The sequence below is a fragment of the Pelodiscus sinensis genome, chromosome 2, assembly GCF_052426305.1.
Source record: "Pelodiscus sinensis isolate ZL-2025 chromosome 2, ASM5242630v1, whole genome shotgun sequence".
Lineage (NCBI taxonomy): Eukaryota > Metazoa > Chordata > Testudines > Trionychidae > Pelodiscus > Pelodiscus sinensis.
The window spans coordinates 171,024,808-171,051,950 of NC_143053.1; the positions used below are offsets into that span (position 1 = coordinate 171,024,808).

The window sequence follows — 27,143 nt, forward strand, 5'->3', positions numbered from 1 at the left end:
CCATTGTTTGGTTGGTAGGTTAAGTCAGTGTTTCTCAGCCAGTGGTACGAGTATCCTTAGGGGTACTCGAGAGAAGACTGGGGGAGAATGTCAACACAACTGAAATTTGGAGAAAACTGAATTTTTGTTTTCAATTTTACAGTGCTTTATTATTTCTGTACTTTTTATACCCAAAAATGTCATTGCCCGCCTGGCTATGATTAAGTTGTTTAAACAAATGTTGCAATGGTAAAAAAAAAAAGTTGTGTCTGAAAACTGTAGGTATTGGGGTACTTATAATTTCTTTAAAGGGATACTTCATAAAAAAAGGTTGAGAAACACTGGGTTAAGTCATAGGATGTGGAAGATAGTGTGTGAGCCAGCCTATGTCTTTATTCATACTATCTGCATAAGAATTAAACTTGTAAATGAAGTTAAGTTACAGTCCTTCCCATGCATCTGATGAAGTGGGTCTTTGCCCATGAAAGCTTATACTCCAATAAATCTGTTAGTCTATAAGGGTATGTCTAGACTACATGCCTCTGACGACAGAGGCATGTAGATTAGGCTATCCAGCATAAGAAAATGAAGCGGTGATTTAAATAATCGCCGCTTCATTTAAATTTAAATGGCTGCCGCACTGAGCCGATCAGCTGTTTGTCGGCTCAGTGCGGTAATCTGGATGCTTCGCGGTCAACATCAAAGGCATTTGTCAACCTCCCTGGTATGCCTTATGGGATGAGGTTTACTGGGGAGGTTGACAAATGCCTTTGATGTTCACCACGGAGCATCCAGACTACCGCGCTGAGCTGACAAACAGCTGATCGGCTCAGCGTGGCAGCCATTTAAATTTAAATGAAGCGGCGATTATTTAAATCGCCGCTTCATTTTCCTATGCTGGGTAGCCTAATCTACATGCCTCTGACATCAGAGGCATGTAGTCTAGACATACCCTAAGGTACCACAAGACTTCTTAATCCTTCCCTGTGTATTGGCTTGTGGAATTGTCCTGAAACAAAATGGTGACTTGGAGATCCATTAATGAGTATCCAGGTAGATTAAAGTGTTCTCCAACAGGTTTCTGTGTGTTGCCTTTTCTGATATCTGATTTGTGTCCATTAATTCTTTCCTGTAGAGACTGTCCAGTTTGGCCAATATACATAGCAATGGGGCATTGTTGGCATTTGATGGCATAGATCATGTTAGTGGATGTTCAGTTAAATGAGCCTCTGATTTGGTGGCTGATGTGGTTGGGTTCAGTGAAGAAACTGCTTGTGTAGATGTGTGGGAAGAGCTGGCACTGGTATTGATTGGTCTCCTGGATGATTATGATGGAGGTATGTCATGTGGTTATTGGTAAGAATTTGTTTGAGGCTAGGGGGTTGTCTGTAAACAAGGATTGGCCTTTCCTCCAAAGCCTCTAGGAGTGAGGGGTCATTTTCCAGGATAGGTTGTAAATTGTTGATAATGCATTGGAGGGGTTTAAGTTGTGGACTGTGGGTGATGATAAGTGGGATTCTGTTGTTTTCTCTGTGTCATGTTGGGCTATGTAATGTTTAGCAATTCTGTGACAGCAGCAAACAGGTTGGGAATTGCAGTCTCAAGTAGCAATGTACCATTATTTTCCTTATCTCTGCGTGAAGTTCCTCGTCAGTTATTTTTCCATCAAATTAAAATGCATGAAAATGCTTTAACATCAGGTCAGCCACTCTGAATAGAAGTATTGTTGGACATTAGAGTGGTGCTACAGCATTTATACAATAGTTGTTTAGTAAAAGATTGCCTATTGTGAAAATACATTATGGAATTGTACAGGCTAGTATAAACATTTGGGTTACATTAGTAATGGAATGTAATAATAATTAATTAATCCCACTCTATTGAAATGTATTAGCTGGGGTAAAAAAATCAGATGTGCAGAAGCAAATCGTTTCTTGTTAAGATCTCATATTATTTCAGAATGCTATGAGCAATATAATGATATATTATACCTTAGAAAAGAATTATTATCGCAGCTCTGGATGTGACTGTAGCCGAGGTTGTGTTCCAGTTTCCATTTAAAGCAGGTATTATACCTCCAGGGGAACTGACAGCCAGGATGGACCCCTGAAGAAGGCGGGGGTGGGGAGAAGAGGAACTGCTCCATACTAACCGTGGGGCCTCAGGCAGAAGAGTAAGGAGTAGGGAAAGTCAGCCCCCAGTGCTGCCCAAACCATAAACCATGGTGTGCCCCCCCCCCCCCAGCCTACTTTGAAATTTAGGATTACTAAAACCAAATTATTAAAAAAAAATACAAGACAAACTGTTCAGATTTGGACTAATATCTAAGACTTGCTACAGAATTCCTTTTCATATTATTTCCAGTATCTGTCATAACTGGTGGGGGGTTTTGGGGGGGAGGGTTGGGGGGGTTTTTTTTTTTGGGGGGGGGAGTCAGTCTGAATACCAACAAGTAACATAACCTGGCATAAAAAGATTTTGACCCTTCTGCCCACTTTGGGTGAATCTCAGGAACTGCAACAGGAGGAGAGAAGCCAGTATCTACCCCATGTTAAAAGAAATACTTACATTACATACGATTTTTAAAAAAATCTGTGAGCAGAATATTTACTTCAAGCATCAACATTTAATGTACAGAACTCTCTGTTCTGAGAATAACATTGTACAAAATTTAAATATAAACCCATTTTTATTTAATTTAGACATTTGTAGGAAAGACATGAATGAAAGAATATGGTGGCTTGGCTCATAAGACATTTACTCTTGTTATTAACGTTTATATAGTGTTGTAAAGGTATAAGTTGCGCTAGAGACCCCATACAAAGTATATTCTGCATACCAAAGATGACATTCAAAAAATACAACACAATTTCATTTTCATCTTCTCTCCCTGGTGTTATAGTCTTTGTTGATGATTCCAAATTCTAGAGGTTGCACATGAGAATTACTCAGTCTTTCTCCATTCAGGATACTATAACCTGATCAGACTTACTGAGTGCTAAGGAGGGAGTTCTAAACATGAAGGAAGAAAGCACAGAGAGGTGAATAGACGACATCAACACAAAGCATATAGAGTCTTGGCATATAGACAATGAAGCAAAAGGAAACGATAGGTGAGATATATGAAAGAGTGAGGTTACGCAGTGTTGAGGTTGGGACATGGGCAGATCCATGAAAAGGAATTAATCAGATAATTTACCAGCTAATGCTATTGAATCTGTCAAATGATTCAACTGACTCTTGATGGAAAGTTTAAACTTGCAGAGGATTAAGAAATGGAAATAAAAATTATTCACCCACTATTCTGATCTATTGCTATAAATGATATATGCTCTTTATTGGGATATTTACAATACAATAGGTGTGTGGGCTCAAGTATCTTCCACAAAGAGATATTTTGTGGGGTTTTTTTTACATTTTTCATTAGGCCAGGTCTACTCTAGGGGATAAACTCTGATTAAGATGTGCAACTCTAGTTACGTTAATTGCATAGCTGGAATTGACATACCTTGATTCAAACTTTGGTGCCATGCCCACAAAAGGAGGTCAACAGGAGAAATACTCCCATCAGCTTCTCTTACTCCTTACAAGGAGTAGGAGTAGCAGCTCATCATGCATCAATAACTGTGAAACATAACTGCCTGCTCAATCACAGCGCATATCCCAGCCGGTGTTTTTATATTTTTTTAATTGCCCAGATCACAAAATTCTGCAGAACTAATTTTATCCCAGGGACATTCTGAGTGGCCAGACTATGGCCTTCAAAACTGAATCATAGAAAAAGAAATTGTTGTTACCTTGGAGACTAAAATAAATGACGTTGAAGAACAACACAACTGCTGTGCAAACAATAATCTAAGTTAAATTATCTGTAGCATTAACTACAATTCTGTGAAGAAAGAGAATAAACACCGGCTTTTGATTCAGACTGCCAGTGCTGAATATAATGCCCAGTGATATGTAATTATTTATGCAGATATTTTTGCAGCATAGGAAAGAGATACATCATAACTTTCCCTCCTACCATAAAACCATTTTCAAAAGAGTGAGTTCAGGGCTGGGGGGAGCGGGGGGGGGGGGGGGGGGGGGGAAGAGGAGGGAAGGAGATTTAAAAGATACATTTTCTGCTTGCTTTTTATGAGTTGATCAATGGAACTTGAAAGTCGCATTGCAGTGTTGGCCCAAAATTCCTCAACTAAGACCTGCAGAAACACCACATTCTATCCCAATCGTTGTTATTTATTACACATAAACAGTATACATAACATATGCAGCTCTAGGCACTATGTATTTTATGATTTAAATGACTATTCATTGATTTTGTGTTTTGTTTTGTTTTTCTCTCCACATTCTTCACAGACCATCTTGGGCTATAGTTTCTTTTTCCTCTGTGGTATGGGACTGAAGCCTTGGTCTCCAGTATGGTACAGCATAGAAGTCATCAGACTGCTAAGCTGATGCTGGGAAGACTGGCAAGTATTTCACCTCCTCAAAGAATATATGTTACTTTGCTGGTATCGTGTGTAAGGCATATAAAATAAATACACATAATTTATAAGGCTTTTTGACTTGTCTCCACAAATTATCATTTAGGGAAAAAAATCCAGACATAGCCATCTGTTTTCCACCCACCTAATCTCTGTCGTGTGGAAGATGGTCTCAAAAGATGAATGAACCTAACAGCATGCAAGCGTGTCTCGAAGCATAATAATCTTTTGCTTAAAGAAACGGCTTCCGCTTATAACAAACGAGAGTAAATCAAGACAGCTGATGGCAGTGACGCTCAGACAGATTTCATTGTAATTTTCTAATTGGGGATCTTCATTCACGTGCTTTATGTAAAAGATCCTAAAAAATTGATATGGAAGGAAACAAATGATGATCACAGATATGAACATCAAGCTTTTCATCTGGGCCCAGAATTCTTGATGTGACCAGACAGAGCCTGGAAGCTTCTTCACTACTTTGAAAATGATGAAGACTTGCAAGCCCAGAAGGACACATGTGACGGTAGCTACAGCAGTGATGATTATGTAGTTCAAGGCTTTCACACTCTCCCTCTTTAGTTCTTTTTGGAACTTAAAACATGTGGCATTTGCGTACTCCCCAGAGCTCCCATACCGAACAATGAACAACGGCAGCACAACCACAAGGACTGCTAGCCACACGGCTGCACTAGCAGCCACAGCATGCAGCTTCCTGTAGAACTCCACCTTGTCCTTCCATTGAAAGAAAATGAGCCACCGGATAATGAGCGTGATCACGTAGAACAAAAAAGTGAGGTACATGTGGATGTGCAGCATAGCACTCACCATTTTACAAAAGGGCAGCCCGAAAATCCACCGCTGGCTGATATAGTAATATATCCGAAACGGCATTGTCAGGAGAAGCAGGCTGTGCACCACTACAAGGTTTACAATCGCCGTGGTGGTCACTGACAGTGTGTTCATTTTAACCAACAAAAATGACATTGTGATGGCTCCAGTTGTACCTCCAATAAATGCTAGCATGTATACTGTAATCAGTATGAAACGTGCAATGTCAGGGGGCAAAGAGACATTCCCAGGTGTAGTCAGTGAGATTGTAGTCTCTTCAAACATGGTCCTGAATAATCTCCTTTTTGGACTCTAGAAAAAAAGACATCAATGTCATTAAAGATTAAAGCAGTCTGAACATTCGGTTCTGGCTCCACGGTATGTGTGTGTGTGTGCGCTCAGATTACTTCATTTGTCATATATCAAAGACACGGCAAAAAAGATCTGCTCGTTGGTCAAATTATTTAAGTAAGACCCTTCTGAGCCTTTTGTATTAACAGCTCAGATTTTTATTTTAGAGTATCTAAATACTTAGTGAACATAAAAAAGATGCAAGTCATTCTTAGAATCCTGCTATTTACGACATAAATTTAAGAGCCAGGTTCTACAGTTAATCACATTTTGCTCCATCAAAGTCACAAATGTTAAATGTGACTGAGAGCAGAGTTTTGCTTAGGGATAGAATCATAGAATACTAGAACTGGAAGGTATCTCAAGAGGTCATCGAGTCTAGTCTCTTGCCCTCACAGCAGGATTAAGCACCATCTAGATCATCCCTGATAGATGTCTATAATAAATCATATATACTGTGAGCTACAGATGTTCAATATTTGTTCTCAGGTGCTAAAAAAAGAAGTATCATTTTTTGCTCAACAAAAAATGCTTGTTTGGTGTTCCTCAGTCTTAAAATGTTTAAGAAACACTGCTCTAAAAGGTTCGCATTTATCTAATACAATTCATTGTGTTTTTACACAGGGCCAAATTCAGAAGTATTTACACATCTTTGAAAGGACGAAAAGCAAAGTGAAAATTTTCATTCTGCTGCATAAACGGAGGCATCTTTGCAGTCCTGGGTAGGGTGACCATATTTCCCTATGATGAATGCTGGACACCTGTTAAAATTATTCATATTCAAGCAAGTTCAGTGGCAAAAAATCAGAACTAGGCAGTGTAAACATTTAAATTAACATCAAGTTGACTGGCTCGTTAAAAAAAATACGGTGTAGTTGGATTCTTTTTATTTACTGACTTATCTTTAAGGCTTTAGGTTTCACACAGGGAGGGGTGACATAAATACCTATACCTCTCTCTCATATGCGAGGGAAGGGCAGGTGGTGATCGATGAGCCAGACCCTCCCTGCCTAGTGCTTTCTGCCTTTCATGCCTGGGACTGACCTGCCTCTCCTTTCCTGGTACCTGGTGCTGTGTATTCCTGACATAACCCAGCCACCTCCAGTCCCCTAGCTACAGCACTTGCAGGAAGGGGTTAAGCCCTAAGGATGCTTTGTGCACCAAGGATCCTGATTGTAGGGACTTCAGCGAATCCAGCCAGAAAGGTGGCTCAGCAGGGGAGGGTGTCTAGGGAACAGCACAGTCCCATGAGCCCTGGAAGCAGGACCCAGGCCGGGGAAGGGAAGGGTGAAGAGAGCACTAAAGCCCTGCCCTGAGGCACTGTTGTGGAGCCTGCCGGGTTGGGTCATGTACAGGCTGAAATTTGCTTCCTCCATCTCCGCCACTTCAGGGCTTAGCTAACGCGTAAAGAGGCTTCCCAGTGCCGGCACATGCAGTGCTGTGTGGGGTCTTGGCACGTGAAGGGCCGTCTCAGGTTTTGGCACCCTGGGCCAGAGGGCCTTGGGCTTTTCTGAAGAGCTGGCCCAGCCAGAGGCAGTGAGGGAAAGGAAGGAGCCTGCCAGCCAGGCTGTTGGTGAGCTGAACACTTCAGCCCCAGGGGCTGGTTCTCCACACAGCGCTGGGAGTGGGATGTTCCCTGCCTGCGGGGATATGAAAGAGCAGGAGGGAAGGGCACAGCAGGGAGAGGAAAGCAAGAGGGGAAGCATGTAAAGGGCTTATGGATGGGCAGAGGAAGAGACACATCACTGGCCACTGCCTGCCACCGACCAGCACTCACTAACCACTGCAGGTCACAGTGTGCAGCCAGTGCTGTCTGGAAATGGGATGGGAGGCAGAGAGCAGGGACTACACTGATGAACCAGCAGGAAGAGGGGCTAGTCCTGCATGCTGCATCTTTGTTCTGTCACATCTCCTCCCATTGTCGGCCACTAGACCCCTCCCATGCAGTGCTGGTTGGTACAGTCCTGCAAATCCACAGATATCTGCTTTGTATCTGTGGGCATCCACGTCTGTGGCTGTAGATACGGATATCTGTGGCTCATTTTTGCAGGTACAGATGTGGATGCAAATTTTGTATTTAGAACCCTACAAATGTTTGGATAACTACTGTATATATGCAGGTCATTTTTGCAGATGAAGATGTGGACACAGATACCAATTTTATGTCTGTGCAGGACTCTACTGGTTGGCATGTGCCTGGTGAATAGACATCTGGCCTGCAGTAGGACCCACCACTATTGATGGGGAGGAAGAAAACAGAAAATAAAGGAGAGTTTGTCCATTTTTAAGACAGACGGGACACCTGAAGGAGGATTTAAATACAGGACTGTCTTTTTACAATCAGGGTATCCAGTGACCCTAGTCCTGGTGGACTGTTAACACATGCAGGCATGTTAGGTCTCTACAGCTCACCGGAAAGATGAGATCTTGATTTGTTGGAAAGTAACATGTGGGATGGGCAGGTCACAGAACCCCAGGACCACATAGTATTGGAGCAAGCAAGTAGGCTGGATCCAGTATTCCTTCACATACACAACAGTAGCTAGATATTGTATGCATGGTGTCTCAGTCTGGTTTTACCCCTCTCAGCTTCCTCCTGGGTCCTCGTGGGTGAAGCATTTGTACTTGAATTTGCCTCAAGGATCTTACAGTGTAAAACCTGACCTGGTTTTCTTTTTACATCAAAGCAGTGTTAGCGTGCAGTACGATAAGTGGTTCCTCTATCTATTGTATCACTAATCTTTTAGGTGGTTTCCTTAGGTGATAAATAATATACATTTTCACAGTCAAAAGACTATTTCACAATTTCCTCATTTGTGGAAAAGAGGAAATATCTTTTGATGTTTGTACCAGCAGGTTTCAGTTGCCGTGGGACATTTAACAATGTGATATTTCTCAGAGAGTTCAATTTTTGGTAAAGATTTGAGCTATTAACATGTTTTTAGTGTGCCTATCAGGGTAGTATCTGAGCTCTTTGTACATACTGGCTACTATTTAAAAAGTCAATACTTACTTTCACTGTTACTTCAACATATCCAAAGCACCAATTATTTTATTATATCTACCATCGGCACTCACCATGGGACCTTAGAGAAAAAATTGCTGGTAAATATTGACTATACTGGTTGGCTTTGTATCTTAGAGCTTAAAAATATATTTGAAGCTCAAAATCAAATTATCTCAAGATTTTTCCAGTGATTTATGAGCAAGTAAAATGTTTTGCATAAGGGTTTTTTTTTCTCTAAGGAACTACAATTTAGAACATAGCACTGGAAAGGAAGCAGTACAAGTTCTTTTCTATTCTAATTATTGCCACTTCTGTAACATTGTGTGTTAGCTTTAAAATGTTCATACCAGCAGGGATTAGCAATAGTTGTTTGGATGTCAATTTTTTAAAGTTGCCAAACAGTAATTAGAAAACATGTCACTATAATGTTGCAATATCTCAGTCTCAATTTGGAATGTGTGCTTATAGTTTTAAAGTACTACTGTACTAAAGGCAACTTCTGCAAATCTGGGTTGCTATGACAAAACATGATTATCTGCATCAACTGTACTTCTGTGGTTGGAGTCAGATGACCCCTGGTGGTTGCTTTTCATGTTCAAACCTTTTTAGAATTCACAGGGAGGAAAAACAAAAGTAGAAACACCACATTTTGAATTTTTCACAAACCTCTGCGGCTTGAGACAACAAAAAAAATGGTACCTGTGTCCTTCAGTGCATGCCAATGTACATTTCTACAGCATTATTAAAAATCTATGCACCATCCTTGCAAGCATCCACTAGTGATGTTTTTCATGCAAAATAAGCATATCTGCCCACCACTGTTACAGCCATCCAACTGAAAATACATAACATAGCATGAGACAGCATAATATGCTCCACTGAGAAAATTGCAGCCTTCTCATAAGATGTATAGACACCTGAAGAGCCAGAACACCGTGACCGGAATTGCAAGTTCCAGCTCTTACAGAAATAACTTTTAGCAGGAGACACAGGAAATGAGAACATGAAGTCCTATGTATAGAAAGATAAATGCTTTATGACATTAGACCATAACCTTAGAATCTGTGTGCAGCCTAATAAATAGGTTCTATATTAAGAACAAAGGGCAGACAAATATCTGCCATAGGAGGAAGAACAACAGAAGAGTCTATTCTGTGACCACTACTGCAGCTTCAGGGTTGCACTAGTTCCTGTGAGTGACAGCCCTCTCGTATGTGGGTTTCTCTACTTAGTCTATGTAGTTGCAGATCCTCTGGCTAGTCTCACCTCTAGAAGATTCCTATATATATTACGGCTTCACTGCAGGTTTGTTTTTTGTTGCTGCACTGGCTTGCCTTATTGTGGACTTCACCACTGCTGCAGATTGCGGTGCCCATGAAGATGGAAGGAAATTGGATCTACTCCATAATATATATGTTATATATATTACAGCTCTTCAGGGCGGGGCTTGTGTTTCCTTCCTTTCTGACCCTGGGTATATCATGGCCAGTGGTATTATGTGAGACGTGAAGCAAATCTCAAATCCTTCTTTTCACTAAATGTCTTGTCATTTGGCTAAACTTTTGGGAGACGGGTGTTTTGAACTATAACATAAAGGTACACAAACACTTCATTTGGCACAATACAGAAGAAGCCAAAGATGCATTTGTTAAGGTTGTGGGCTTTCAGGAAATCATCAAAACAGCTATATTTTGTTTCAGCAAAGGAGGTAGCAGATTGTGTTAGGCAGGAATCCAGAAACTAGATTCTTTCATAACTGTGATTGACAAAAAGATTTGTGTAATAAATCTGAGTATTGATGTGTCATACATTCATAATTATAATATTATTATTATACTATTCTTATAAATATTTCCAAAAGTGTGTTTGTTTGTTTGTTTGTTTGTTTGTTTGTTTGTTTGTTTGTTTGTTTGTCCCGAAAGATCTCTGAAACGGTAGGAGCTAGAAACACCAAATTTTGCACGGATACTACTGATTTCTTAACTTAAATAACTGGATTGGTTATATCTCGAAATCGGTTCTCCCGGTTCCCCCAGAGCCCCAATTGGGCCCACTGATATTTCCAAAAGATCTCTGAAATGGTAAGAGCTGGAAACACCAAATTTTGCACAGATACTTCTGATTTCCTAACTTAAATCACGGGATTGGTTATATCTCAAAATCAGCTCCCCCAGAGCCCCAATTGGACCCACTGATAATTAGCTTTTAGTAGTGCTTGATCATAGGCATTTGCTGGACTCTTCTGTTAAGCGTGTCACATAAACTGCAACTACGAGATCCTAGAGGATAAAGAATGTGGCCACCTGCAGCATCATCAAGGAAAAAGCCCATGGGGCAGAGGCTGCAGTGGGGCAGAGAATCAGCAACCTTCCCTATAGTAGGTCTCCAGGGCTACGTCTAGACTACATGGCTCCGTCAACAGAGCCATGTAAAATAGTTTATTAGGCATAGTCAAAGAAGCAGGAGTTTAAATAATTCCCGCTTCATTAAAATAAAAATGGCTGCCATGCTGTGCTGACAATCAGCTGATCTGGCACAGCGCGGGAGTCTAGACACGGCGCGGTCAACAAGGGAAGCCTTTGGCAGCCACTCCAGTATGCCTCATGAAACAAGGTTTACCGGAGCGGTCGACAAAGGCTTCCCTTGTCGACCGTGCCGCATCTAGACTGCCATTCTGTGTCGGATCACCTGATCGTCGGCACAGTGCAGTGGCCATTTTTATTTTAATGAAGCGGGGATTATTTATTTGACTATGCCAAATAAACTATTTTACATGGCTCCATCAATGGCCTTGTAGACACTTGCATTGTTATTTCAAAATAACACTAGTTATTTTGAAAATATGGTATAGTATAGATGCACCCATACAGAAAAGAGGAGAGAGGCCCAACAAAAATGATAAGAAAGGTTTGGAAAACCTGACTGTTGAAAAAAGATAAAAATAACCCAGGGTATGTTTAGTCTTGAGAAAAGAAAACAGAAGGGGGTCTAATAACAACTATGTTATGGGACTGTTATAAGGAGGATGATGATCAATTGTTTTACATATCTGCTGAACACAGGACAAGAAGTAACAGGCTCAATCTGCAGCAAGGGAGATTTGGGTTAGATATTGGAAAATCTTGTCTAACTATAAGAGAAGTTAAATTCCAGAATAGGTTTCCAAGGGAGGTTGTGGAATCCCCACTCTTTTTAAGAACAATTAGACAAACATTTGTCAGGGATTGTCAAGGTTTATTTAATTCTACCTCAGCACAAGGGGCAGGACTTGGTGAGTTCTTGAGGTCCTTTACAGCCTTATATTTCTATGATCCTTCATGGTGTAGATTCATGAGTGACTGTGACTACAATATTCACACACTAACAAACAAACTTATAAAATACTTTTACATTAAACTTGTAAAATACATTTCTGCTTAAAGAAAAAATGCAATGATTAAACATAGCATACAGAAGAAAAGATATTTACTGTACCTACCTATACGATTTTGAGAGATCTCTGTCCCTCTTTCTGTAGTTCATTTATTGGATGTGAGATGGAGGTCCTTCCGTGTATGCTGCCATTTGACTGAAACATTGCAATAGAAATCCAAACTATTGAAGTAGATATAGACAAAGGACATATAACTCACCCCTGGAATGACAGAAAGCAAAGAAAATATCCAATAATGCTGTACAGATTGTTTTGGCTTTTTAAAAATAATTCAATAAAGAATTGAGGAGATTATACACTAGAACTTTCTGTACAATCTTCTTTACTCTCTTAGCTGGCAAGGGCATGCCATCACCAACAGCATCAGAGAAAAGGAAAGATACGAAACCCAAGATTCATGCACAAGAGAGGGAGGAGGAAGGGGAGAAAAAGTGACCTCTTTATACTGGAAACCAAAAAGAGTACGTATTAGGAAAATAATGCCACAAAAAGCAATGAAGAAATGTTTCTTCCGTTATCATAATAGCAGAAGCAAGTAACAGTTGTGAAAAATGTCCACACAGAAAAGCTCTTAGAAAAAGAGCCAATTGGGTGCTTTTTTAAAGTTACAAACTTTACTTTAAAACCAGTTACAAATTGAACCACAAAATGGACTCTTTTCCCAAACAATACGGATTGTTCCTAATCAATGCTTCTCCTCCCCTCACTGAGCCTCATTGATTTGTATTTTTCTTTTGGAGGTTCTAAAATAATTAAGATCCATATTCTTAGAGGTATTTAAGTGCTTAATTCTCACTGAAATGAATTTAAGTCTGGGGAATTATAGAGAAGCTTCCCCACTTTCCCCATTCAACGGATAGACTTCCGAAGGTTGACTTGTCTTCATTCCCAGTGAGCCTCTAAGCTACAGTACTAAGTCCATCTGTCCACTTCTCAGAAGACCCTTGGGTTTAATTTCCAACCTAAGGAAATGCAACTTTATTACCCAACTGGATTTTCTTTTTCCTCTGGAAAACTTTGAAAATAGGCATGATGTGAGTTTCCTTAGCAACAAGTATTCAGTCAGCATAATGTTTTCTGTCATTTGCCCTATGTATGCCACAATAGATTCTCACGTTTAAAATCTGAACCACTCTCTTTTTCTTTCTCCCAATGTTCCCCAAACACCCAATCCTTTATCCTGTGATCTTTATGTCCCACAATCCTTTGTGCAGTTTCAGGAGGAAATGCTGTACTATATAATGTTTTGTTTTAAAGCCATCATGCACATTATGCTAAAAGGACATATTTACTATGAAATCAACAGGACTTCTTATGTGAATGAGGTCTACACATGTGCATGGTGGTTTGCATATGGGGCCCTCAATGCAAATAACTTTGATATGGTTACACTCTTCAAAAATATAGAAGTATCTTTTGTACATTGTTATAGAAATTCCGTAAATTATATATTCCCCAGCACTGAAGTGATTGGGATGTGTGTGTGTGTGTGTGTGATGTGTCTATGATAGAGCAGTGAGAGAAGCCACCAAACCATGATTCACAGGCTAAGAAAGCTACAGTGAGAAGTGAGAATCTCAAATAGAAACCCACAGGTTGTTTGAAGCTGCTTAGACAAGAGTAGATCTTGGAGATACAGTCCTCTTAGCCTCTTAATTAGCAGATCCCCACTCCTGACCCTCCTGCAGACAGAGGACTTTCCCAAGGTTAGACAGAGGAAATGAGCAGTAAAGATCAGAGCTCTAAGTTCTAATGCTGCTGATATGGGTCTAGTTGGTGATCTCTCGATGAAGATTTTGAGATGCTAAAGAGCCACATGGGGCTTGCCCAATTGAGACTACCTGAGGTTATTTCCTGGGATCTTGGAGGACATTTGTGGGAAGGGGTTTGAGATGGCATGGACAACCTCAGGAGCAAAGAACAAGTCCTCTGTGCTGCATAGCTACACTGACCTTCATTTATTTCCCACACATTCTTCTCCTCTATCCCTACATCCATAATTACAGGCAGTCCCCGAGTTACGCGGATCCGACTTATGTCGGATCCGCAGTTACGAACGGGGCCGTTCCTCTCCCTGGTCTCCAGCAGACCAGGGAGAGGAAGCAAAGCGGCGGAACACGTGGGCAGCGGACAGGGCTGTCCGCTGCCCACGCGCTCCGAGGCTTGGCTCTGCTTTGCAGACCAGGGGGACGGGGGGGGGAGGCAAGGCAGAGCCAAGCCGCGGCGCGCCCGGCCAGCTGACAGCCCAGACGCGTCTGGGCTGTCAGCTGGCAGCGCGCTCCGCGGCTTGGCTCTGCTTTGCCCCCCCCCCATCCCCCTGGTCTGCAGACCAGGAGGACGGGGGGGCAAAGCAGAGCAAAGCCATGGAGCCCGAGGGCAGCAGGACAGCCACGGCGCATCTGGGCTGTCCCGCTGCCCCCGTGCTCCATGGCTTTGCTCCGGACACCTGTGGTACAGCAGCTGGGGCGCTGCCAGTTGGTCCCGTAGCGCCGCTCTGGGCACTACTGGACCAACCGGGCAGCACCCCAGCTGTTCTGCCCCAGGCGTCCTGATTCAGCCACTGCTGGTCAGATTCAGCAGCGGCTGAATCAGGACGCCTGGGGCAGAGCAGCTTGGGTGCTGCTGGGTTGGTCCAGTGGCGCCGAGGAGCGGCGGCGCTACTGGACCAACCCAGCAGCACCCCAGCTGCTCTGCCCCAGCCGTCCCCAAGTCAGCCGCTGCTGAAACTGACCAGTGGCTGACTACAGGAAGCCCCTGCCCCGGGCTTCCTGGAATCAGCCGCTGATCAGTTTCAGCAGCGGCTGACTTGGGGATGCCTGGGGTTCTTAAGTTGAATCTGTATGTAAGTCAGAACTGGCGTCCAGATTCAGCCGCTGTTGAAACTGATCAGTTTCAGCAGCGGCTGAATCTGGACGCCAGTTCCGACTTACGTACAGATTCAACTTAAGAACAAACCTACAGTCCCTATCTTGTACGTAACCCGGGGACTGCCTGTATTAAAAATATCTCTCCAATTTCTCTTCCTTTGGAAACTAAAAAAAAAAAAAAATCAGTGAAATTGAAACATTCTCATAGAAAATGTTGATTGTGCAGAAACTGCATTTTTTATTTAAACTTCCCACCGGTTCTAATACCAACCAAAGCAACTTTATATAGGCTTGTTAATGGCTGGATTGAGTTTGGCTCTGCAGCGCTGTTCTCACAGAATCCTAGAGTTTAGTGACCAATACCTTATCCAATCTGACTGCCTGTATATCAGAAGCCATCAATTGCAACCTGCAACAACCAAAATTAAACTATTTCTCCTATGGCTTCATCATTTTCTATAGAATTTATGCACTCATTTGAAACAAATGAAGTTTATTACCCATAGCCTTGTGGACACAGGATTATGAATCTGCAGATAGAAAGGTACAGGCTGCTCCCATTAAGCACAATGGCATGTTAACCATGAGGCCTAATGAAAACAATGGAAAATGTCAACATTTTGCATAATTTTCATGGAAAACATTTTCCTCATCAATAATTTGACCCCTAGATACACAAACACACAATAGGTTGCACAATAGGTTAGTTGAATAGAGCACCAAATTGGGACTCAGGAGAGATGGGGCACTCACTACCTTGAGAAAATCATTTCTCATCCCCATGCCTCAGTTTCTTCACCTGCAAAATGGAGAGAATGATACTGACCTCCTTTGTAAGGTGCATTGAGACCTATTGATGAAAAAGAGCAAGGGATTTTTTATGACTATTATCTGGTACATGAACTTCTGTATAGTTCTTATCCACTACTGAAATTACTAGCACTATATAAGCCAAGAAAGCCTTTAATGCCACTGAGTAGTGTCCCATTGTTGTCACTGTTTAGTGTCCCATAATACCACAGAACTACGTTGCATTGCTGTGCTCACGTCCCGTGAAACAACAGGATGTCATAACGTAAAATGCTATTTGAATGGTGAAAGCTTTGCACACTTGCTTTCAAAGCCAGTATTCTGTATTCTAACAAACAACAACTTCATGAGAAAACCATGAAAGGCTCCTTATGGGCAAACCCCACTCACAGAAACCCACCAGAGTGAGGAAATCCAAAGCCGAGCTACCCTTCTTAACAGACACGCTTTACACTTTCCATTGTCATTGACAGGCTCTGAACCTCCGCCTTCTGGCAAAAAGAAACACGCTGCATATAACACATTGACCTAGCCCAGGCTCTATTGCAAAACCTCATATTTCTGTACACATACCAGATAGGACATAAACGTTTTTATTTCTGTGGCATTCTACAGTATGTTGTTTCTTCTGCCCATGCTAAGGAACTCCAGGACTGGGCAGTAGCAAAGGCTTAATTGCATCCTTACAGAATGCCATACCTGTGTGCATAACAACATAAAGGTTTGCTTTTGCACTCATGTAATCTGCATTAAAACATTTTGGTTTGTTGAGCTGAAATGTTTCATTTCAAACCAGTTAGACACTGAAGAGCATCTGCTTAAGGTGCATCATGGGAACTGTACTTTGGTTGCCACATGCCCCTATTTTCCGTATGGGCTGTGCACCTTGGTTGGATTACACAGCCCCGTGTTTCAACATTGCTGTACTGAAATGCTTGAAAAAATTCCATTGTTCTAAAAATTTTGACACTGTCGCTTTTCATACAGATTTGGGAGGAAAACAAGTGTTGCTACACTGGAATCTACTTTGGGACAGAAAAGTCAATATTTACTTAGCCTTAATAGGTGTCTACTTTCAAACCCTACCTAAGTATGGAAAATTTGGGTACACTTAGCTGAAATTCAGTAATCCTCACAAAGCTAATGGCTAAGATTTCACTACAGTATATATCTATATTTTTCTTTGGAGACTAAACAACTCTTAAGTGTTACAGCCTTCCAGAGAATAGTATACAGAAGGTAAAGTTTACATTTCCATCAGCAACATACAGAGCAGCAGACAGAATGTGATTATTTTAGCAAATCTATACTGCACAGCTCCAGCTGTGTTATTATGGAGGTACTAAAAATCTACATTATTTTAAACTTGTGACTAACAGGAGAGTGCCTTAGGAAAATGACAAATAAAACAAATGCAAATAGGTAGTAGCAGAATCACTGTTTACTGTCCTTTGCGCATCTGGGCCAGATACTCCATTGTTGACTAAGATTTGTTGGATATGGGAAGGTGGGAAACTGCATCAAATATATAATTTCATTCTCCACAATTTACTGAGGTGATAGAGAAGAGAGTGTAATAAGCAAGGATCATCTGAACAACTTAAATTCACTTTGGATGACCTGGTTCTATTTTCAGTTATATCCATGAAAATCAGGAGGTATGCCATTGAAGGTAACAAAATTATGCTAGTCTAAAATTGGTGGAAATAAAAAGAGTGTCGGGGCCAAAGTCTGTAGCTGATCTTCTCATTACCAAGAGCGTGTTTTGAAATATTCCCCAAAGAGCCAGAGCAGATACCCAGGGCTCGTCTCCTGAGTGAACAAAAACTAGTTAGGGGTTGGTGATAAAGCTTCTCATTATACGTAGGAGTAAATTAGAATTAACAATAACGATGTAAAGTTATTCCTGACTATACTGGTTGTTGGCTCCCTTTACTATGGGAGCCTCTGACTTTTACTGAGAGGATCCTTTGTGCTGCAATCTAGCCCTAAAGACTACAACTCCCATGAGTCCTTGGGGAAAAAAGAAGGGAAAACCTCTGGCTCTTTTCCAGGCAGGGAGAATGGGGGAGGCTCCATTTTGGAGAGAGGAACCAGATTGCTGGGGTGGAGCCTTTTCTAGGCCAGGAGCTGTTGTGCTAGAGTTAGAGCCTGTTACTGAGAGCCTGCTGGGGCTTGTATCTAGTAGGCTGCATTGGGGGCTGTTGTTGATTGTCCCTGGAGGGGAGAGATCCTGGCTGTGCCTGTGGCTGAGAAGGGCCTGTATAACCCTGTAAATAGACGGTAATTGTGGCTCTTTGGGAAAGTGCTGCCTGGCATGGAGCACAGAAGACAAACTGACTCTGAGTCCAAAGAGAGCCAGAGTAATCTGCCCACGGAACCAGAGCTGCGGGCATTTGGTGGGGCCTGCTCCGGTGTTAGAGGGATTTTCCAGCTTGCTGCCTGCATGGACTGACACATACAACCTGCGTAGTGCTGTCTCCACTCCAGCTGCAGACCTACAAGCGCTCCCACGCAAGTGAATCCAGAGGAGTTTACTCTGGGGTGGGATAAAAGGTGGCAGTGGAAATGTCAAATAGATAAGTTTCCTTTATTTCTGTGTACTTTTGCAAATTGGTTTTATTCACTTTTAGCCTGTTCAACCCTGTTTCTTTCAGTTGTTAAGTAAAGGTGTGTTATTTCTAATTTAATCAATTAGATGTATATTATGTATAATTGTTTTGGAGTTAGAGCCAAATTATTACTGGAATAAGTTTATTCCTGGAGGCTCCCGAGGCACACCAGCCATGTGGAGGCACCGCCATTGTATATTCCTTTCAGGAGCAAAGGACTGCTGGAAAGGAATGGACAGGGAAGCCCCAACTATACAACATCACCACTGGGGGTCCTCATGATCTCCTTTTATGTTAAAAACACCAGGTGCCCAGGCACACAGGCGTGTGATCTGCTCCTGAGTAACCCAGGGAGGAAAAAGGGGGTTACTTGCTTAATTGTATGTAACAAGCCAAATTCTGCTCATAATTATGCTGGTGTAAAAATCTAGATGATTTACCGTGCTGTTTTACTTAGTAAATAATTCAGTACTTGCTTTATAATCCCCTTTGTTTCTTGTAAATACTTGGGGCTAGATTCTCAGCTGGAGTAAATCAACATAGCTCCTTTGAAATCAATTCACACCAGCTGAAGAACTAACTTCTCATTTCATGTTAGACTCCGGGTTTGCCTACACAGTGAACTACTGCATGACAATTCACGGTGCTGCAGTGTATTGATGATGCGTTGTATGGTAGCAAAGCTGCTGTAGACTCACACTCTGATTTACTACACTGTAATTTGTCATGTAGGCAAGACCGTAATGATCCATGATCCTTATTCTGCTTTCAGCTACCGTGGCTTTACACCAGCATGCATCTTACCATAGCACAGGTTCAAATTCTGCCTGATATTACAAATGAACTAAATTTGGTAGTCTCACGCTAGTTTTCTTTCCTACTTCCCAAAACCACCATACAATTTGCCTTGATTGGCTATACAGGTAGTCCCTGGGTTACATCAATCCGACTTACATCGGACCCCTAGTTACAAACGGGGGCTGGGAGGGTGCCGCTAGTGCGGGGTGCTTCCCCCCCCCCCCAGCAGACCAGGGAAACGTGGAGCTAGCGCCCCCCCCCCAGCAGACCAGGGAGACGCGGAGCAGCTTTTCTCGCCGCGGAGGACGCGGGTCTGCTGAGGGGAACAAGACACCAGCCAAAAGGGGGCACTCCAGAGCGGAAAAAATAATTTCCTAGGGAACAGCAGGAGCAGCAGGCAGTGAGACCCATTGTGTTACAGTCCCCACCTTGGGAGCAACAGCTCTTTCCCTCTTCAGCACTAGAGCTGCAAGTATCTTGTTAGCGTCACGTGAAATTAACAAGTCCATTCCAGCCTGGCAGAGGTGAAGCTGAAAAATTACCCAGTGGTGTGGGTGGGCAAGAATGGGGAGGAGCAGGACAGAAGGGAAGAGGGGATAAGCCCCAACCTCACACCCTGGCTGGAGCGGAGCAGGGTAAGCCCCGAGGGGATGGGTCTGGTTGCAAAGTGGGTGAGTGGACAATGAAGACCCACCTGTGGCTAAACTCCTGTTCCCAACACAGAATTTTTCTTTAAAATTAATCCTGTGGATAAATTCACACACACTCTTCACAGGAAGGGATTTCCATTTTCTGCTCAGCAGAATACAACAACAGCTTTGATTGTATCAATATTTCACTGTGCTCTCCATGACTACTGATTACACTTAATACCCATTTCACTGAACCATCTGTAGCAAATTCTATTTGGAACAGTAATGCATTGAATAAACTTTTTTTAGTTATAAAAAACAAAGATTCTGACTATTAAATGAATAACTGGGATCTTTCAGGTACCCCAAAAGGAAGATTTGGATATAGCATGAAACACTGAAACTTATGATCAATGTTTAATTAAAATATCAACCAAAAAAACCTTCATATCAAAACAGTATGTGTTTTTCTTAGAATAAGGACATTGTATGAGAATCAGGGTCTTTTCCACCTAACTCCAGCTCCCCGTCCCCCCCCAAAATATGTACTAGTTCTGAGTTACGTACAAATTCAACTTAAGAACAAACCTACAGTCCCTATCTTGTACGTAACCCGGGGACTGCCTGTATTTGCTCTAGAAACCCTAGAAAAAAAGACCTAGAATATTGGAGACCGAGAGTGTGGAGAATAGGCAAAGTACATCGTGGTAGCCAGGAGCTCTATGTGTGGGCCAACCAGGGTTGGTAATGCCTCACTCGAGTGCTAATGTCACTCACAATTTTTTGTTAAAGAATAAAGTACCAAAAATATCCACATAGATTCTTATAGTAGCAGTTCCCTAAACCAGAACTGTCAGAAGGGCAATATTGTAGACAGAAATCCCACAAAAAACATATCAGAATCCACTGTGCTTGCTCCTTACCAATGAACAATGCATTTTTTTTAAATTCACAAAACTATAAAAATAACAGCTCTGATTCCAACAACCACCCTAACTTTTCCTGAGTCTGTTGACATTCTCTACTGACATTTTGCTTTGCCTTCAGTCACTTATAACTGGAAGTATTTGCAGCATCCAGAACCATTTGCACAAAATGCCAACTCAAACTCCAATCTAGTCTGATATTTTCAGAAAAGCTGTTATTTATTTTTAATAATGGCACATTTCCAGCAGTATATCACTGGCTTAATTTTATCTCTTCCTGCAGGTTTTTGCTAGTTCTCATCTGTCATATGCCGCTAGATTTTCAATAGACTTGCTTTTCATCAAAAATCCAGGACAGTCATGTACTTGTTATCAGAACTTGTTCTCAGCATGATAAAAATCATTCAGGGAAGAGTAATTGACAGGGAGAGGAATTTACTCCCACCTGAAAGGTGAGATGAGATTGCAGGGAATAGACTCACTTCTACGTTACAAGCCATTCCAAGAAAATAAAGCACTGTGTTTTCAGAAAGATGGTACCCACCCTAACATTTGTTTCCAATGCATGTGGAGTCATCATTGCCTGCCTGCCACAGCAGGTAGGCTGTTTTGAAGAAGTTTCTTTCCAAAGAAGAAAAAGTTCTATCAAACTTTTATTGCAACCTCTGCTCTCATGCCCTTATTCCCACAGGGTTTTTTTCCCCCTTTGCTGTCTGTTTAGACTAGAGAGTGTAATACAATGGCTATAAGATGCATAGCACATGTTATTTTTCATAATAAACATCTCTTTCATGCTGCAGAAACATAATATATATGAAGCATAGTGTTTGCTTTTTGAACCACCTTATCCATTACACTCAAGTATTAGTGTTAAAAATACCCTGGGAATAGTCTCGTAGAAATACCATGCGTAAACAGAACAGAAAGTGAAGACTTTTCCTCATTCAGCATAAATAAATATCAACTAAATAATTTTATGTTACAGTAAGGAAAGCATTTGGTATACACAGAAGTATGGATGAAATGTTTCTTCCTTATATCTCTTTCAGGGGAATTGTTAACACAGGAATAACTCTTGTATTTTGAAAGTATGGTGGTGTGCAATAGTCTTTCTTAACTACAGCAGTTAAAGAAAGGATCGTTAAAACCAGGTACTCTGTGTCTGACTGCTCCATTACAAATTGTTTGGGCCAACATGATATGTTGCAGTAAAATAGTAAACTCTGAGATTTTTATTCCTCACTAATGGTAAGTATCTGTGTGTGCATATTAGAAAATCTCATTGCCAGCCTTTCTTAGACATCTGTGTGCATATTTTAGGAGCTGCAGCTTGGTTTCTCTATCTGTCCTCCCTTCTTTTTCAGCCTTCACCCTAGAGAAGTGGTTCCCAACCTTTTTGATACAGCAAACCCGTTCACAAACTTTTGGCGGACCAATAATGTTTTATTTACGTATTTGCATATCATTATGTAAATGAGGAATATGCAGATATACAAATTAAATGTTTCCGGTCCTCGAAAAGCTGAGCCCCCCAGTGGCAGCCCTATCCCCTAGAGCTCCCCACCCCAGCTCCAGCCACTGACCCCAGAGTCCCCTGTACCCAACCCGTCCCCAATACCAGCCTCCCGCTCCTTAGAGCCCCCATCACCAGACCCCCCACTACCAGCCTCCTGTTTCCAGGAGTTTACACTGCCTAGTTCTGATTGATTGCCATTGAACTTGCTTGAATATGAATAATTTTACCAGACTTCCAGCATTCAGCATATGGTCATCCTACCCAGAACTGCAAAGATGGCTCACATCCTGGTCTCTCCTTGCCTGTGACTTGCCTGCTGAGGTGTCTGCAAGCTTGGAGGAGATACTAGTGCTGTGAGTCTCCCCAGGCTGGGGCTCACCCCAGCTGAGCCCAGAGACACATGCTTCCCAGTCCTGTGGCCCCTACCCATCAGGAGCTGGCAGAATTGGCTGACCTGGCCATGTGGGGCTGGAAGTTCCTCCCAGGGCAATACATTATGGAGTCACATGTCCCGACTTTTTACATTGTTATCCTCACCCCCTGCAGTATCAGAAAGTATCAGTCATCTATGATCTGGTGTGGTTTTGGATTCTGACTCTGATCTTTGGAGCCAGGCTGGGCTCCAATTACGAGGTCAGATTGCCATGTTACAAGCCCTGACACTTAGCCAACGCCAACTGACATCAGTAGAAATCTTTCCATTGTCTATGGTTGTGGGGTCTTTACCATTCCCTCCCAAGAGATGAGGGCCCCTATTCAGCAAAACACTTCAGTGTGTGCTTATTCCCAGGAGCAATGTGCTCGATCTACTTCTTTCTTGCCCAACCTCCAAATGTGTGAGAGCACTGAAAGTGATGCAGTGTCTCCCTGGCTCAAACCTGCCATTTTTTTCTTAGTTTGATATGGGGAAAAAAGATTGATTGTCTACATGAACCTAGCAAAGGAACAGATTCCCACTTAGCATTAACAAGAATCTTGTGTCTAAGATCGCACTGATCCACACATGCGTACAGCTAAGTTTGATTGCAAAATTGTGTCTGCAGCTAGAGGAGGTGCACTTCCACATCTTCTTTGCTTCATCTTCTGCAAATGACACTGACAGAAAGAGAGGTTCATGCTGCCACACGTGAGTTAAATCCCTACTGTTCATGGCTGTGGATGGTTAGTGCAAAGAATACAATACCTCGCTACAGAAGGGCATAATGTCAGCTTTCCTTGAAAAAGTGGTTTTCAGACCCATGCTGAAGAAATTGACACTGTTGTTCTCCATTTCCTCCCACTTATGCCTCTTTCTTGGTAAGAACTGAAACACTGACACCCTTCCTACTGCCCCAAAATACTCTTAAGCTGATGATCCAAACTTCAACTATGGGTTGATTTTTTTCCCCAAGAAAGATTTGTTTCCAGAAATCTTAATTAATATGTTCCTTTATTTTCTATGACCTTATTGAAGGCAAATGAAAGAAGAAATTTCCCAGATTGAGTAGCCAATGTCACTTTTGAATTCCAAGTATTTCACATGTTTATATTTTTCTTTCTTTACACTTACAAAATGACAAGAGAGTCTAGGTGCCACTGACAATTTATTTTAAAATACAGTAATTTAGTTGTGACCCTATGAGCCCCTCGGTGACAGCTGGCCCAAGGGTCCCTTTTCAGTTACAGCAACTTCTACCAGGCTTGACAAACTCAGTACACCTAACACATTGCTGTGATAGTATTTATCTATAAAGAATGTCATGTGAGATCATAAATTCAGGACCAAATAGACATTGATCCTGGATTTCATTTAAGATCTCACATGACATTCTTTATAGATAAATGCTATCACAGCAATATGTAAGCATTGATACCATTGTGAAATGTGTGATGATAAATGCCAAAACCAACACCTGAACTATCCACAAACTACAGGCAGCCAGTGCAGAACACTGAGTACTATTTGAATATTCTTGTGGCAAAAATTGCCTCTTAGTCAGGAGACTGGCATATTCTTCACTAGGTCTACACGGTAGTCCACAAAAATCTAGTTTCAAGGTGACAACGGCCTGATTTATGCTGGTGAGGTTTACAGTAGGAAGAAAGATGCACCCTTCTAGCTTGAAATGAAATGAAAACAAGCCATGGTGGCCACTGTTGAAAGACAATCATACAATGATATTTGAGAATCCAGCCAGACTCTTTAGTTGAAGACACATAATTATCAGCAAAGACATGAGCACAGTCAGAGTTGAAAGAGATGGGGGTGGGCAAAATGGGCAGCTTACCCCCAGACTCCCCTATTTGAGAGTTCCCCTAAAGTGAGTGACATTGTGACCTGGCACATAGGGTAGCAGTGCCACTCAGGTTTGGAGCAGATGTTTGTTTTTCATCCACTGTTAGGAGGAGACCAGTCACCAGCACGACTCATTATGTCCATGTTTCTGTTTTGCATTTTCTTTTCAGAAATGTGTGTTCAGTGCCGGAAAGGATTTCTGTGGTGAACTTGTGATGCTCCCCAGGGGGTACCTAAGGTTGCAAGTCACCTCACCATTTTCTGTCCTTAGCACAGAAGAGTCTTGTCAGTGCTTGCTGGGGATCAGCTCTTGGAAACCTACTGCCTCTCAGGCCTCACTCGTTCTAGATAGGTAGCGACAGGCACATATCAATCCCTGACTACCATGAGTATGCCACACAATATCCAGATATACCCGTATCTACCAGAACCTCACATAATTATCAGGACTACTGATAGTCCTAGGACTACTGTTCCAAGTTTGCAAGATTCAACCCAGGACTAGCACACTTTGCTTCATAATGCAATATATAGGTACATTTATGGTGAAAACAACAATATGCTTATTATCAGAATTTATCAGTGTTTCGTATAAACCAAAATCATAACATACATTCAAGAGACTAAAATAGTAGGTTAAGCTCCTCTCTAAAGAAGTTTTGTTTCACCTAAACACACCTTCAGCATTTTCAACCAAGACAGAATGAGATCCCCACATTCTTGAATGCAAAAGCCCTCATTTTCTTCTTTAGAGAAGGTCACCTGGGTGTCTTCCTTGCCTTCTAGAAATAACCCCCAAGGCCATTGTCTTTACTCATATACAGGATAACCCCTCTCCCGTGGCTTGATTTTTCCTGTGCATTCTTTTCAGGTTGAAGAAATGTGAAATCAGTGGTGCTGGAACTGGAGTGCTGGGGGTGCTGCTTGACTCTCTGGCTTGAAGTGGTTTCTATCATATACAGTTTGGTTCAACAGCTCTCAGCACTCCTACTATTCAAATTGTTCCAGCACACCTGCATCTCCTTGTTATCATTTGACTTATATGTAAATGAACATGAGTTGTGATAGCTTACTATGCTTAATTTACATCATTACAGAGAGAGGAACTTTTTTTTTTTTGTTGGAGAGAAAATCTGTGGGGTGTTTTTTAACTTTTATTGATGACAAATACCTTGATACAGACTCTAAGAACATTTATCCCATACTTATACATAACTCCATATATTGTGTCTGTCCGTACATTGCACTGTAGTATGGTTGACCTATCTGACACTAGCTTTTATTTTTAAACCTTGCATGACATTCTTTGGTAAACCAGAATGTATAAATATTGCTGTAAACACTTGCAAACACCTTGCCAGTTGACATAAAGATGTTTTGGGAGCCACTGTCACAATAGATGACACCATAAAAGCAGACCAAAGTTCCTGTAAATGCCTAACCCCTAAGTAAATACTTTTAACGTTACTGTGTTTATCTTACAGAAACTTCGCAGGGCACAATATTCATCTCAGCTACTGCCGCCTTAATACAAATATGACTCAATCTAAGCTTATCCTAAAGATTTTTCTGACAGCTTTTTCTTTGTTTGTTTTTTATATTTATCTCCTGTCAGGAATTGGTAAATTCAATTCAAAGCTGAAGTATTCTTAGTTTAAGAGGACACATCAGCTGCTTTGTCCTCTAATTCATGAGGGAATCCTAACTTCAGTATCACTGTTAAATACAATTAAAGTGCTTACCTCACTTTCGTTATGCAGACAAATGCAGATATTTATCTCTAATTCATGAGGTGATCCTAACTTCAGTATCACTGTTAAATACAATTAAAGTGCTTACCTCACTTTTGTTATCAGGAGAATCTACTGAAGAACTGAGACCAAGTGTTTATAGTTCCTGAAACAACACTAAAAATCATTAAACCACAAACGGATGTCTGACAAACTCACCCTGGGGCTGATCCAATGACTTTATGTAGAATTTCTAAGTGTCTTGTTAGATTGTAACACATATTGAATATTTCCAATTATTATAACACAACTGTTTGAAAACAATTGCACCTGCATAAAAAGGGGGTCCAACGTAATTGAAAGGGGAAAAAATTGTGTTAGAGTGGGCATGTGAGAGAATGAACAAATTATACTTTGTAGTGTGAGGTGCAAACCACCATTTAAAATTTGATTCAATGCTTGAGTGAGATTTAAGCTCAGTGTAGCTTTTGCAGCTGTTCTTCGTTCTGTGGTCCTGGTTAAACAGCTCCTCAGGAATCCTGCTGGTCTTTGGCTTTTGTTAGAGTCAATATAAAGTCATGAAAAGTTGGAATTTTTTTTAACAATCTCTGTCTGTTTAAATGGGGCTGCTGATACAAGTAAATTGAGAGGGATATGAAGCTAGTGGAATTTTAATTCTGTAGTATTACTCATATGAGTATGGCAAGGAGAATTTGGGGAGTTGGCTTTTTGTATAAGCTACACAGTGGCCCTTACAGAAATGCTACTGGACCTTGCTTTTTTCACTTTTATACCTTTTTTAAGTGGTACTCCATGGATAAATTCTATAGGCATAACCATGTATACAGCTGTCCCTTATAATGAGAAAAAGAGGCCTCAAAATCCATAAGAA

The 27,143-nt window shown here is 41.5% G+C and overlaps 1 protein-coding gene across 3 annotated transcripts; it reads right to left on the minus strand.

Annotated features, from left to right (window-relative positions):
* Positions 1 to 4,197: 4,197 nt before the first annotated feature.
* On the minus strand, positions 4,198 to 26,451 carry LOC102454465 (putative G protein-coupled receptor 141). 3 transcript variants are annotated; one of them, XM_006124066.5, is made up of 3 exons: positions 26,361 to 26,451; positions 12,131 to 12,286; positions 4,198 to 5,606 (listed from the first exon to the last, which is right to left on the minus strand). In XM_006124066.5, the coding sequence occupies exon 3, from the start codon at positions 5,577 to 5,579 to the stop codon at positions 4,656 to 4,658; it is 924 nt and encodes a 307-aa protein (XP_006124128.1). In that variant the 5' UTR covers positions 5,580 to 5,606; positions 12,131 to 12,286; positions 26,361 to 26,451; the 3' UTR covers positions 4,198 to 4,655. The 3 variants fall into 3 exon arrangements, with proteins under 3 accessions (XP_006124128.1, XP_075777857.1, XP_006124129.1); XM_075921742.2 differs by having other exon boundaries at positions 26,264 to 26,368; XM_006124067.5 differs by lacking the exon at positions 26,361 to 26,451 and adding an exon at positions 12,383 to 14,215.
* Positions 26,452 to 27,143: the final 692 nt, after the last annotated feature.